A 13,531-nucleotide genomic window follows, 5' to 3' on the forward strand; every position below is an offset into this window, starting at 1 on the left:
TGAACTATAACAGAGAGAGGTCTGGATTTTTGACCACATGGGAAACTGTTCAATATTACATAAGGGGCTCCAATTTCTCTAATACAGGCCCTGGACTCAGGGCCTTGCATCATCTGAGCTGGACTTATTCAACAATGTATAATGCAACAAGGTTATAGGGTAATACAGAATTAAACGTGATACTCGGCTGTTTGTTTTATTGTGTATTGATTTTGCACAAATAAAATTCTTCCCTCTGAACAATAACTGAGCTGTCGTTAAAGACTGAGAACAAACACACTCAACGCTTTGTTATTCAACCTACAAACATGGAATAAAGGGATAGTCCAGGTTTTTCTTTAAAGTGTGTTCGTGTGAGAAAAGTTTGACATTTTTTAGTTTGGACTTCTTGTTTTTAAAATGAGTTTGTTTTAATGTGTTTGTTTTTGTAAATGTTTAGTTTTTATCAGTTTTAGTTTTTGCCAGGTGCAAAAACCTTTCAAATTTGCCAGAAGAGAAAAAACATTAAAAACATTAAAAACATATTTGTGTATGAAATTAATTTACAAAGACGAAAACTAAGCACATTTTCACCACAATTTCAGTTTGTTTTAGAAACACACAATTGGGTTTCAGTTAATTATCAGTGTTTTTTTATTAAAAAGTTTTTATTTTCATTTCAGTTGATGAAAATGTTTTTTTTTTTTTTACCAATTTTTAGTTTTGGTTAGTTTTGGTTAACTATAATAAACTTTGGTACTGACGTGCCCCAGCCCTGAGAATAAGACTAAGCTTATAAAATATGATTAGCTTTCTCTTACTATTAAACAGACCTGTGTTCTCATGAGTTCTCCTGTGTTTCTGTGCTGGAACAGACTGTGGAACAACAAGCTAAAGATATTGTAGACTTCAGTAGGTGACGATTTCATCTGCTGAGTGTTTTGTTAAGTAGCTAAAATCTGTTTTTCCTGGCAGCCATGTTTTCCGTGAGATGATCAAATGATGACACTTTACTACATTTGTTCATTTTATGTCATTTTCAGCTCCAATTAAAAGCAGTTCTGTTCAAAATGTAAGGACTGACCTGTACCATAATATGTATGAATAACCTTTAACTATAATATAATATTATATTATTTAGTTTTTAATGACAAGATAGTTGCAGCTTTTACAGCTCAGACAAGATGAGTCACTTTTTTTGAGAAACACACACAAAAAACAAATGTATTCTTGAAATACAATGAGAATTTATTCAAACGGTGCAAAAAATATTATTATTATTATTATTATTTAATAATAATAATAATAAAAATAATAATAATAACAACAATATATAATAATAACCTAACATGAACTCTGATGTTCTTTCTGTCCAGATTGCACTGTCACACAGCCTCAGGAGTCAAAGACAAAACTATAGTTCAAAGTCAAAATGAAATAAAATAAAATATCAGGACGACTGAATTCAAGATCAAAATAATGCACAGATTGAGTCAAGTGTTATTGCCATTTACATGCAACAGTTCCAGTCCCATGCAAATGGAAGGATTCCATGTTTAAGATCATCGACGAGGTGTTCAGTGTTCCCACAGAAACCACCTGACCCTGGTTCACAGGAAACCAGCAGGGGCCACGAGAACGTTACTGTCATGAGTTGAGCAGGGAGAGGATTAGGATTAGGATTATTTTGGAAACGAAATTAGAATAAATATATATTTGAGAAAGAAGTCTGAATACTGACCCAGAATTGTTTAAAAAAAAACAACAACAAAAAAAACACCCCTCAGAATTCTCACTCTTAATCTCAGAATTTTGTCAAAGAAATTTGAGAGAAAAGTCAAAATTCGGAGATTCTGTCTCTTCCGTGGCCCTGATCATCTCCATGGATTTATGTTGATTTAAAAAAAAACCAACAAAAATGGTTCAAATCAAAAAACAATTAACAACGAGCCATGTGAGAAAGAACATCATACATCGCGGCAACTTATTATTTCACAAGGAAACTATTTAAAAAAAAATATCTCACTAGAAATATATATATACTGTATATATATATATATATATATATTCTCAAATGGTATCTTGTTAGGTCAGCATTAAAGAAAATGAGTTTGCAGTGAGAGCCTGGAGAATCTGGAGGCTCCTCATCATCATCATCGTCGTCGTCGTCGTCGTCGTCGCTCTCCTTTCCAACTATATTATACATTCTTCTCCTTTTTAAAAACACTGGAAAAAACTTTGGGTTTACAAAAATAACACGCAACACATTTTTGTACAACCTCTCACCTTTGTTTTCATCTTTAAATACAAATAAAAAAAATATACAGGTGTGGCCTGGTCAAGTTATATGTCCAAAAATAATAATAATAATAATAAGAAGAAGAAGAAATGGTTTCATGAGCTGATTCAGGGGAAAACAGTATATGCACACACACACACACACACACACACACACACACACACGAACAGCAAGGACATCAGGACAGGAAGTGCATTAAAAACACATCAACACGCAAAAACACAGCAAATGTTTTCTCGGGGGGAAAAAAGTGTCACCGAAGTGATTTTATTGTTATTGTTATTAGAGCATTAGTGTTTCTTTAAATGCACAGCAAAAAAAAAACCTTCATCCATCTGTAAGAAAATACTGTTACATCGTGTTTTCTTGCTGTTTTCCACCCGACACTTTGGTCATTTTTGGTTGTTTTTAGGGCAAAAACTTCAACTAGAGAAGAAAAAAACAAATCTAAACAAGGACGCCCTCTACTGGGCAAGGCAGTGAATTGCATACTACATTGTGCTTTTCTAATATAAAGAAGAAAAATCGAGTCGGGCGACAACTTTCATACAAACACAAAACAATTTCCTCACAAATCAAAGAATTTAAAGGTGCAGTGTGTAAAATTTACAAGAAATCTTTTTTCTTTTGGCAGAAACAGAAGATTAAAGAATTGGACTTCATCACCTGATCGTGTTGTTTTTCATTCTATTTATATCAGGAGTCGTCGTTGTCGTTACAGTAGCATGTTTGGATGCTAACTGAAGGCTACGTAGGAAGGGAAAGGTGAGGCATATTCAGCAGCAAAAGTTTACACACTGTACCTTTAAGTAGTCATTTCCACATTTCAAAATTCTAACACGTTAAACACTGAAGTGAAATCATTTTTGACAGATTTGGGTTCACTGCAGTAAAAACTGCAGGCAAAGACGTGAAGTTTGAGCGGCACGCGAGCGACGCCGCGCACGAGGACAGACGTTTTTAAAAAGGCAACTAGGAGATTGAGATAGACGGCGACGCTGCTTCTTCTACAGTAACTGAACTCGGCAGAGATGACCGACAGTCGGGTCACTTCCAAAAACAGCATGTTGTATCCACGGACGTCCGCAAAGTGCTTGAATTTGTGCAAAAAGGAGTGAGGAGTTTTTTTAACGTTTTAAGCAGGACAATAAAAATCAAAGCTTCAGTCTGTGACTTGTTTTTGAAAAACCTTTTTTTCCAAAGTTACTCGTTGAAATTCTCTTCATGTCTGGGAGACACTGGTATAGTCTAGAAAAGGACGTCAAATTGTGATTCTAAATCAATTTCCAAAATAAAGTTTGGCCTAAAGGAACCCTTCACCGATTAGCATTTAGCTTTGTTTTACTAGAATAAGGAGACATTGTGCTTCCTAACCTCAGTTTTTCCCCCCGAGTGGAGAAATATCTTCCTTCTTTTCTTTGTTACGTGCTCACCGGCGACACTTGGTCCGAGGCTTGAAACTGCAACGCTAATTCTGCACTGTTTAGAGCCTCTCGTAGGGGGCGGGACCTCATTCTCAGAATGTAAACAGTGTCGCTAACAGGAGCAAGTGTCACCGGTGAGCATGTGACATAGAAAAGAAGGAAGATATTTCTCAACTCAGGGGAAACTGAGGTTGAGAAGAACTCAAATTTTTCAAAAATACTTCCCTTATTCTACTGATATCAAAGCTACATACACATCAGTGGACTATTCCTTCCTTTCTTGGACAGTTTTTAAAGCCACTTAATCTTAATCTTAATCTGAGCAGGGTGGACCCTCACATGAGCAGCTCTGTGCACCCAGTCAATTTAGAAAAAACTCATCGCGACCCAAGGAATCAGAATCCAATCCTCTAAGAGTGACCATTTCCTGTCTGATGCCTCGTCCACGTGTCGCTGAGTATCATTGAGTTTTCACTCATTCACAGGTGAAGAGATTTTTTGGTCACTTTGTGTGCAACAGATGTTTTTACAGATGTTTCTGCACACGTCCACACACACAATGTATGTTCTTAACTCATCTGTGTCACGTGTTTCCGTGCTTGCTCGCGTCGATGGAGACATTTCAAAAATACAAACGCTCAACTCCGTGTGGACGAGGCATGAACCACATGTAAGAAAACATGGTGTTATACACAGGACTGCTCGGGGCGACAGACGCTGGCTGTTTGTCCAGATAACGTTGATTCATCGCCGACATTTCAACATGTAAGAAAATCAAAGTGTTTCAGAGACAGAAGACTGAAGCTTCACGAGAGAAACACAACAAAGACGACGCCGACCGTCAGTGTGACAACAAAATCGCTTTTTCTTCATCGTTTCCTAACATTCTGTCAGTGCAGTGTCAGCGTTAGTGTCGTCCATGAGAGGACGATACGTCACATCACGTCCTGCCAACGACGGAGACAATGAAATCCAAACATGCACTGAGCTCTGTCGTGCAGAATGTGACCCGTTCAGACCTGGTTTCAACGTCGTTTGTTTCTGACCAGTCCACGACTGCTGAGCTGAGCGAGTCGCTGCTGTAACACATCAGAGTTTATACTTTCTGGACTTTTATTTTGTCATGAAATGTATTGACATGTTATGATTTGTGAATCAGAAACACAGAGAAGCCTGTGAGACCCTTCACGGAGCTTTTATTTGTTTGTTCATTTTAGTTTTGTTCATAATTTTGCCTCAGATATGTACGATGATGACGATGATGATGATGAGATGTAAAAGTTACATCAATCTAGCTCTGCTTTCTTTCTTTGAAGTTTCTTTTAATTCAGTAAAATCATCACTACACCCTGATTCCATCCAGGGTTTGTTTTTTTTCCCATGATGCAATCCTGGTCTGATGTGCATCAAAATTCACTTTGAAATGACAATCACGTGGTCACATGACTCCCAGAGAAGGAGACCGGATCATCCAGGACGGACGTTAAAACCAGGTCTGAACAGAGTGTGTCGACGCCGTGTGTGTGGTGACGCATGGCTGCTTCAATCATTCAACAGGAAGACCCTTTCAAAATAAAATTAAAAAAACATTCCTTAAAACAAATGAAATCTCTGGATCAGACTCTGGGGGACAGTGTCTTTACTTTGTCCTCCGCTGTCTTTGTTCTCCGACGCCTGGTCACATGATCCACTGTGTGTGTGCGTGAACGCCGCTGCAGAGACGTTAGCATGTTTGTGACATCAGCACCACGGCGGCCCGCAGGTGAACGCTAACTCATTAGCATTATGCTGTGTGTGAGTAGTGTAAAATGTGTATAACGATGACATCACACTCAGAGCATGTGACGTGATATTGCTCCCATTAAAGGGACAGTTGAGGTTTTTTATTCTATGACTGATAATAACGTCTCAGTAACAAAAAAAGACTGAACTGTCCCTTTAATTCACCAAGAGAGGAGACACTGACTGGAGTCTTTTCATGGTGCGTGCATGCACTGTACGTACGTGAGCTGAGGAGTATTAAATATGGCGCCTGCTGTATACATTCTCTCCACTAGATGGAGACAATGGCAAGGCTTTAAATAAAGGAGGAGAGCCTGCAGCTGACACACACACACACACACACACACAGAACACCTGCATAAGAGCCACAGCAAAATGTAACAGAAGTGCAGTTAGTGTTTTCTACTACGGTCTACGACGTGACCCAGAATCATCACCTTCCTTCTTATTCTCATCCTGTCACTTCAGGAAGTGACGCAGCTGAAACGAGGAGGCAGCAGAGGAGGCTGATCCACCCCGCCCGTCGTCTATTCATTTATACTTTTACTGAAAAGGCCACTCAACGATTTGGAGTCCACTCAGAACCTGTGGATGGTCGGTTCCGTCTCCCTCTTCTTCAGCTCTTCGCGGTAGCAGTAGGAGCAGTAGTTGCCCGTCTCCGGGTGTCCGTAGTAGTTGCAGCTGGGTGTCCGACAGCGGCTGGACTGCAGGCCGACCAGACCGCCGGCACTGCCCAGTGAGTAGTGTCTGACGGGCGGCTGCCCGCTCCGAGAGTCCAGGCCGGAGCGCAGATCCCGGAAGCCGTTGGTGTAGCTCCCGGTGGCGGCCGCGGGGTCCGACCCGGGATAGTCTGGCGGGTCAAACTCCGGGGGATACGAGGGCGTGAGGCGAGAGGGACTCAGGGAGGAGGGGCCTTGTGAGATATTTGGGATGTGGTACTGCGGGTGTGAGAGTCCCTGCGTTGTGGGGCAGTGTCGGGGAAGAGTGGCGTAGGAGGGGAGGCCGGTGTAGGCGGTAACAGGAGAGCCACCGGCGAGCTGGCGCCGGTTATCCATGTAGCCGTGCATGTGAAGATGCTGGGTGAGAGGTACAGCAGCAGCAGGAGGAGGAAGAGGAGGAGGAGTTGGGTCTATGAAGGAGGGCCGGGGGATGGGTATGACCCCAGAGTACATAGAGGGGCTCAAAGGCGAGGGTTTGAGTTGGTTAAAGGAAGGAGACGAGTTCTCTGACAGCTCCTCTTTGTCCTCATAAGACCGGTAACTCGACTCCGTACCGCAAACCACCTCCTTCTTCGTAGGCAGGGTGCCGTTCGTGACGCTCTTCCTTTCCGCCTCACGCCGCTGTTGCTCCTGCTCAGCCCGAAAGCGTTCCTCGGCATCCGCCAGGTAGCGCTGGATCATCTCCTCCTGGAAGGGCTGCCGGTTGCTGGTGGTGAGAAGGCTGGCGAAGATGAACTTCCTCTCACCCTGCATGGCGGCTCGGAGGATGCCCAGGCTGACCTTGACGTCTGCACTGTACTTATAGGTCTCACTCTCCATGCTGCTCCCACCACTGCTGCTCATACTGCTCCCCGTTCCATTCAGACGCTCGCTGCCGGACGAGGGGGAGCCTTTCCCAGAATCCTCGGAGGCGTGGGCTGAAGGCGAGCACTCCTTGCTGCCCTTCCTCCCCCGAAACGAGCCCTTTTTCTTCTCGCCACCTTCCTGCTTGGCGCCTCCAGCTCCAGTGTTCTTTCCCGTCATGAGACCACCCACGTTCTTCTTCAGCTTGCTGCCCAGGCTCTTCCCAAAACTCCCGAGCTTGTTGGCCACAGAGTCTGCCCTCTTCTTTTCTTTGTCCTTGTCTTTCTCCTTCTTGGTTTTGTCCTTCCCTGGTGTTCCTGTCCCCGCTGAACCGCTGCTGGAGGAACTAGAGGAGGAAGAAGAGCTGTTCTTGGCCAAGGACCCGCCTCCGTAGACTGTTGAAGATCCTGTGGTGGTGTCGCCGTTGCCATTGGAGCTGCTGCTGACTGACTCCTTGTCTGACTCTCCTGAGTCAGGAGGCGTTCGGGTGTCCTCTCCTGCTGATGCTGTGGGAGACTCTGGCTGTGCCAGCGGCGCCTGCTGCAACAAAAGTTAGAAAAACACTGTCAAGGTCCAAGAAATAAACATGCTGGTCAAGTTATAATGAGAAGGAAATGAACGTTCATGAGGATTGAAACTCAGATTCACTACAGTGCAGGTCCTTCAGGTCAGGGGAAGAAAAAAGAAAGTGACTGATTCTTCTCATACTTGGGTTTTTGCAGATGCAGGAAAACACAAGTGACTCTGTTCCCAGAGGTCTTTTTTTTACATCCACAAACTTGTTAAAGGAGCTGTAAAAAAAACTGCAGTATGAGGAAATGACCTATATAGTGATGCAGTTCCCCAATCTCAAGCAGGGTGCAGTTACACACTGGCCCGTCTTTGAACAAGAATGACCCACTATGGAAATGTGTCTTTAGACTGTGGGAGGAACCCAGAGAACCTGGAGAACCTGGAGAAAACCCCCCCCACACACGAGGAGAACATGTAAACTCCATGCAGAAAGACCCTTGTTCAAACCGGGGTTCGATTTCTTGTTGCAAAGGCAAGAGTGCTAACCACTACACCAACCGTGTGGCCCAAAATGTACACACATCTGTAATAATTCTGAATAAAAGTGATGCTAATCACAAGCAGCTCAACACTTGGACCTCTTTCAGACGTTTAACATCCGTCTTGAGTGATTTGATCATAAATGTGTCCTGAATGTATCTTTTAAATCCAGTTTGGGACACATTGTGTTATACATTTCAACCCAAATCTATATTCAGAAATCATATACTGTAAGATGGTCTCCCATCGCTTGGGCTGGGCTACATACTGATATTATATCAATTACATCTATAAACCGTGACATGAGATAAGATATGGTCTTAGATTTTGGATATCATCACATCCTGATAAGGTGTCTGTGCTGTGATGACTTGTCCTGGTATTAACGGCTGTGAAACACACTAAATATTATACATTCAATAGAAATGAAATATTTTATATGGATTGGACAAAAATGAAAGTCACTTAATAACACTGCTTTAATTCTAAGCCTAATCATTTGTGTTAGAAGTTGAGCATGTCCGTCATGAACCAGGTGTTATCTGGATATCATGAGCAGTAGATATTTGATTATAAAGTGCATTTACAGCGTATTGATGTCCAGAGAAACAGCCTGTGTGCAGCTTTATCTCCACACACGTGTCGCGGGACACAGCCTAAAGATGTCCAGATATTATTTCGAAGTCTTAGAGGAGCGGTACCTTTAATTTAATAATTGAATATCAGTGTTAGTTAATATTTGTGTTGATGTAGCATCAGGCCACATGTCTCCTTTGTTGTTTACCTCACACGGCAGCGGCAGCCAGGTGAGCGTCATGTAGCTGTGTAGCATCTGGAGTTTGGCCTCCAAAGACAGAGCAACACTGCAGGGAAAACAGAGACAGACACACAATTATAATAATAATAATAACTTCAGTCATAGACGGACGGACGGACGGCTCATGTTGAGGAATGGGATTCTATTCTTGTTCATTATGACAGCACTGAACAATCGGCGTAACCTGGATTCTAGAACACAATACTGAGCTTAAATGTGGAACCAGAGAAAATGTAATATCATTATATAATAATTATAATTAGAATGATAAAAAAAACCCACAGTATTATAAAAAGTCTAACAGTTGTGAACTGGATGGAGCCTGATCTGCACAGTCATGCTTTCAGACAAAAGCCTTACGTAACATTTGGCCAAAACAAGTGGAGGAAAGAAACACACACACACACACACACACACACACAGTGTTAAAAACATAACGCCCACCAGGAGAGTCAGATGTCTGTGTGAGACAAGGAAATAGTGACAGAGAAATAAATGACAGACGAGAGAGACGTGTGGTCGGACAAAGATGGCCGACCATCGTGACTGTTATCTGTTACTATTCTGGATCAATAACTAATTACTAAATGAATGTTTTTTTTAGTCATTACAACACAATCTCTGAATTTCCAGCTTCTCAGTTATAATATTGAATATTTTCTAACATCCTCATTTCCAGGTTTGGAAAACACTGATCCACATGGAGCAAATGATTCATTTAGTTGTTATTACACATAACATTGGTCAAGTCCTTTAATAGAGGCTAATAACAAAAGTGAATTTTAGGCTACAGCCATGTTACCCTAGTGTTAAAAAAGGGCATAAACTCTGCTCCAAACACCCCTGGCATCTACAAGACTCCAGCATTTTTGCGCCCTGACGACGGAGAAGTGTGAAAGCACAGTGCTGTGTGTTTCAGTGGAGACTGGCAGAAACCTACGGTGACGCACTTTCCCTCATTCACTCCCTGACTGGTTCTTATCAGCTGTGACTAAACAGCTGCATTCAATCTTACTTACAGTCTGATAACAGAATCTTTCAGAATCTCTCCATAAAATTGTGATTAAAAATCTATTTTCGATTCCAAAGCGTTTCGCTGCACAGAGCTGCTGATTTGAGAGTCTACCCGACGACTACAGTCACTTCTGTGACTTCAGAGTGTTTCAAGGTTCAGACAGCAACGCAAACACAAGCCGCTGTTTCCTACTTCGCTGAAACTGTGCGGGTCTTTTGAAAAGACACAGGCTATGACAATCAAAACTAAAGCTTTTGTTTAGAATCGTTTAGAATCTTTGGTGAACAGGGACGCGGATGATGCAGGAGCATCTGTCTGCATGAATCCTTTTGTTTTCTTGTCCCTCAGCAGCTTTTTAACTTCAGCACTCGTGTACGATCATCTCCATCCACCATTTCATCTAAATAAAATGCCCATGGTGTGAATTAGGTAGAGCCCCCCCCTCTGTTTTGGCATGAGTGTCTCCTGCTCCATTCATAGCAGGTATTTAGAGTTAATCTCATTGTCAGTGGCAGAGAGTGTCACTAATCTGCAGTCAGGGATCAAACCCTGGACACCAACACGGTCTGTCCCTCTCTGTCAGTCTGTCTCAGCGCTTCAGAACCTTGTGATTTATTTTTAACTGGACAGAAAGAAGACGATACCTCGCCAGCATCACGTTGTCTGAGTCATCCTTGCCCCACTCCCAGTCTTTCCCTGGATCCACGGCAAAGTGCAGAGGCAGCATTTTGTGCTCCGAGTCAGTGAGTGGGATCACAACTGCTGGTGGAAACAGGAGGAAAAAAACACTTTGGATTGTCTTTCAATCAACAACTCCTTCACTTTCTATTTAAAAAAACAAACAAATGCAGCCTTCTTATTCAGAGCAGTGTCGTTTATGGAACTAAAGATGAAGTTATCTTGTTACTTGTGCACAAACATCAGTAAACAGTAGTTCATCATTTCATTCTCATGTTTCAAACTTTAAACTCATTCTGATAACTTGGTGTTGAGCAACACGATCACTGGGCGTACTCAAAAATGGCCATTAGTCACCATTGTCAAATAAACCACCAAGGTCACTATTTAAAAAAAGCTCAGGCACTAAGTGTTCAGGGAGGAAGTGGCTCTTAATGTAGTTCTTACTGCGGCTCGACACCGTGTTAATTATTCAACGGTTTTTACTTATCAGCTATTCTGAGGAAGAAGAAGTCACGTAAAAATGTTACACACGTTATTGACTGTTGGCTTTAAAATGTCAGCTACATATTAGAAGAGAATAGACTGATAACAAAGATAAATGAATAACATAGAGCACTACCTTGCTCTTTGGGGCCGTCCTTCTGCTCCATAGAGACCAGAGCAGAGAAGTGAGCCTGGTCGTAAGCCAGGACGAGCGGAGAGCGATGGCACTTGGCAGCTGGCACTTCCAGCGGCAGGTAAATGCCTCCGAATGGGATGGGGGCAAAGGCTGAGGAAGAACAACAAGGGCATTAAAGACTTTCCTCCAGCACCCTCTGACCATTGTGTCATTTACAACATACAGATACAAACGGGTTTAAATTCAGCCGTCATTTTTTACACATCGCCCAGGCCAAATTTCATTCATTCATTCATTCATTCATTCATTCATTCATTCATTCGACCGCTTTATCCTCCAAATAAGGGTCCAGGTGACATCGTGCGACAGGTCGTCAGAAATGAACAACCATTCACTCACTCACATTCACATCTACTGAGTATCCCGTTCATCTCTGCGTGTTCTTGGACCGTGGGAGGAAACCTGCTAACTCCACACACAACTGAACAAACCAAGTGGCCAAGTGGAAAGGGAACTTGACTTGTAACCAGAAGGTCGCTGGTTCAAATCCCCACCCGGCCAAAAAGGGCTGGGGTACCCCTGAGCAAGGTACCCATCCCCCCAATGCTCCCCGGGCGCCACTCAGTGTGGCAGCCCACTGCTCCTAATTCTAGGATGGGTCAAAATGCAGAGGAATACTTTCCCTAAGGGGATTAATAAAAACTAACTTTAAACCCAGGTGTTTTTGCTGTAGTCCTCTGCTGTGTGACCATCACAGATACAGTAAAGTGAATTAAAGTGTGTGTATTGATATTCACCCTCTCCTCCAGAGTCCCTCAGCATGGTGTCAGCCACCACCACGACAGGCCTTCTGAGAACATGAGCCAGGACAAAGACGTGAAACTCCTCCAAACTCTCATAAACTGGTTCATCCGAGGACTCCACCCTGAGGACGAGAGCAACAGAGCGTCACGTTTAAACACACGAGACACTTGAGACATCAAGTTCATTTAAAACACAGTCGTTAAAGTTGTTGTTTCTTATATATAAAGAGTCTGGATTCGGCGTCAGGTTGTTCATGAATGAAAACACGAGTGTGACAAAGTGTGTGTGTGTGTGTGCGAGAACAGTGACTGCATTGTCTGTGCCAGACCTTACCCGTTGGTGCCGTTGGTGCTGTAGTGTATTCTCGGCTCACTGGACGCTAATTTCAACAGTTCATTCCACTCTTTCTGCCACTCGTCCTCTGTGTACACCAGACCAGACTGAGGTGAAAGGGAAACACACACACACACACACACACAGTTTAGAGAGTGTCAAATGTCACAGAGGCATGCAGTGGTACAACACTGTCTTATCACAAGGCTACGTGCTAACAACTGAGGAAACAGCTTGAACTGGATGTTTTAAGGTATAGATCAGGGTTTGTGTGGTTGTATAAGTGTGGTTGTATAAGGGACTGACACACGGTGCACACACGGTGCACACACGGTGCACACACGGTGCACGCACGGTGCACACACGGTGCTGACTGTGTTGCACCGGGACACATACACTCACTCTCAAACGACAACATGGCAGTGGGGACACAAGGATTATTTTGAATTATTTCAAATTGATGCTTAAAACAGCTGGAAAGTGACGTCTGTGTCACTTCCTACGAGGTAAAACCCTTACACCACAGTCCAGAGAGAAAATCTGTGATTTTCCTTTACAGCACACAAGAGCTGTTCATCCACTACTGTCTACACCAGTGAATTTCTTCATTCAGATTAACCACAGAGGCACAAACTTACTACAGAAGGCAGCAGATGAGCAGCTTCTGTGTCCCAGTGAGTTCAAAATGATGATTTTGTCTGGACTTTGGTGCGAGGAGGGTGAGCGGTTTACAAACATCAGTTTCTAGTTGGAAACTGGTCTCGCCGTGATTGAAAAAGGTGTAGATTTTCTTGGATGAAGCTTTTGATTTGAGGCTAAACGATGTTATGACGTGTATCCCAGCTGGCAGCCATGTTTTCAGTGAGCGTGCACATACAGTACGTGGTTATGGTCCAGCAGTTTCTTTCAGCTGATCAGTCTCCACTACAACAGCTTGCATTAAACATCCAACAGCACAAGGTTAATCTGTCAGAACCTCATGCAAACACACACTTTACAAAAGACTGTCACTTGTTCCAGTGTGGTTTGTGTTGTTTTCTTTTCTTTTTTTTAAAGAAGTATCCAAAGGCTTTCCTTTGATCATTTTCCCCGTATACTTTTGTCAACAAGGTGAAAAGTTCACGACATTCCTTCGACATGCGGTGCCGTCATACAGTCATCAC

At 42.8% G+C, this 13,531-nt stretch overlaps 1 protein-coding gene across 3 annotated transcripts in view; it reads right to left on the bottom strand.

Annotated features, from left to right (window-relative positions):
* Window positions 1-1,204: 1,204 nt before the first annotated feature.
* otud7b (OTU deubiquitinase 7B) overlaps window positions 1,205-13,531 on the bottom strand; it is a 39,865-nt gene continuing 27,538 nt past the window's right edge. Inside the window, exons 7-12 of one of the 3 annotated variants that reach the window (XM_044034396.1) lie at window positions 12,369-12,475; window positions 12,029-12,156; window positions 11,232-11,381; window positions 10,576-10,690; window positions 8,884-8,962; window positions 1,205-7,586 (exon numbers count right to left, since the gene is read on the bottom strand). In XM_044034396.1, the coding sequence (XP_043890331.1) occupies window positions 6,063-7,586; window positions 8,884-8,962; window positions 10,576-10,690; window positions 11,232-11,381; window positions 12,029-12,156; window positions 12,369-12,475 (2,103 nt within the window). In that variant the 3' untranslated portion in view covers window positions 1,205-6,062. Of the gene's footprint in view, window positions 7,587-8,883; window positions 8,963-10,575; window positions 10,694-11,231; window positions 11,382-12,028; window positions 12,157-12,368; window positions 12,476-13,531 lie in introns of all 3 variants that reach the window. The other 2 variants (XM_044034397.1, XM_044034395.1) reach the window with 2 other exon arrangements.

This window comes from Solea senegalensis, linkage group LG9 (assembly GCF_019176455.1).
Source record: "Solea senegalensis isolate Sse05_10M linkage group LG9, IFAPA_SoseM_1, whole genome shotgun sequence".
Classification (NCBI taxonomy): domain Eukaryota; kingdom Metazoa; phylum Chordata; class Actinopteri; order Pleuronectiformes; family Soleidae; genus Solea; species Solea senegalensis.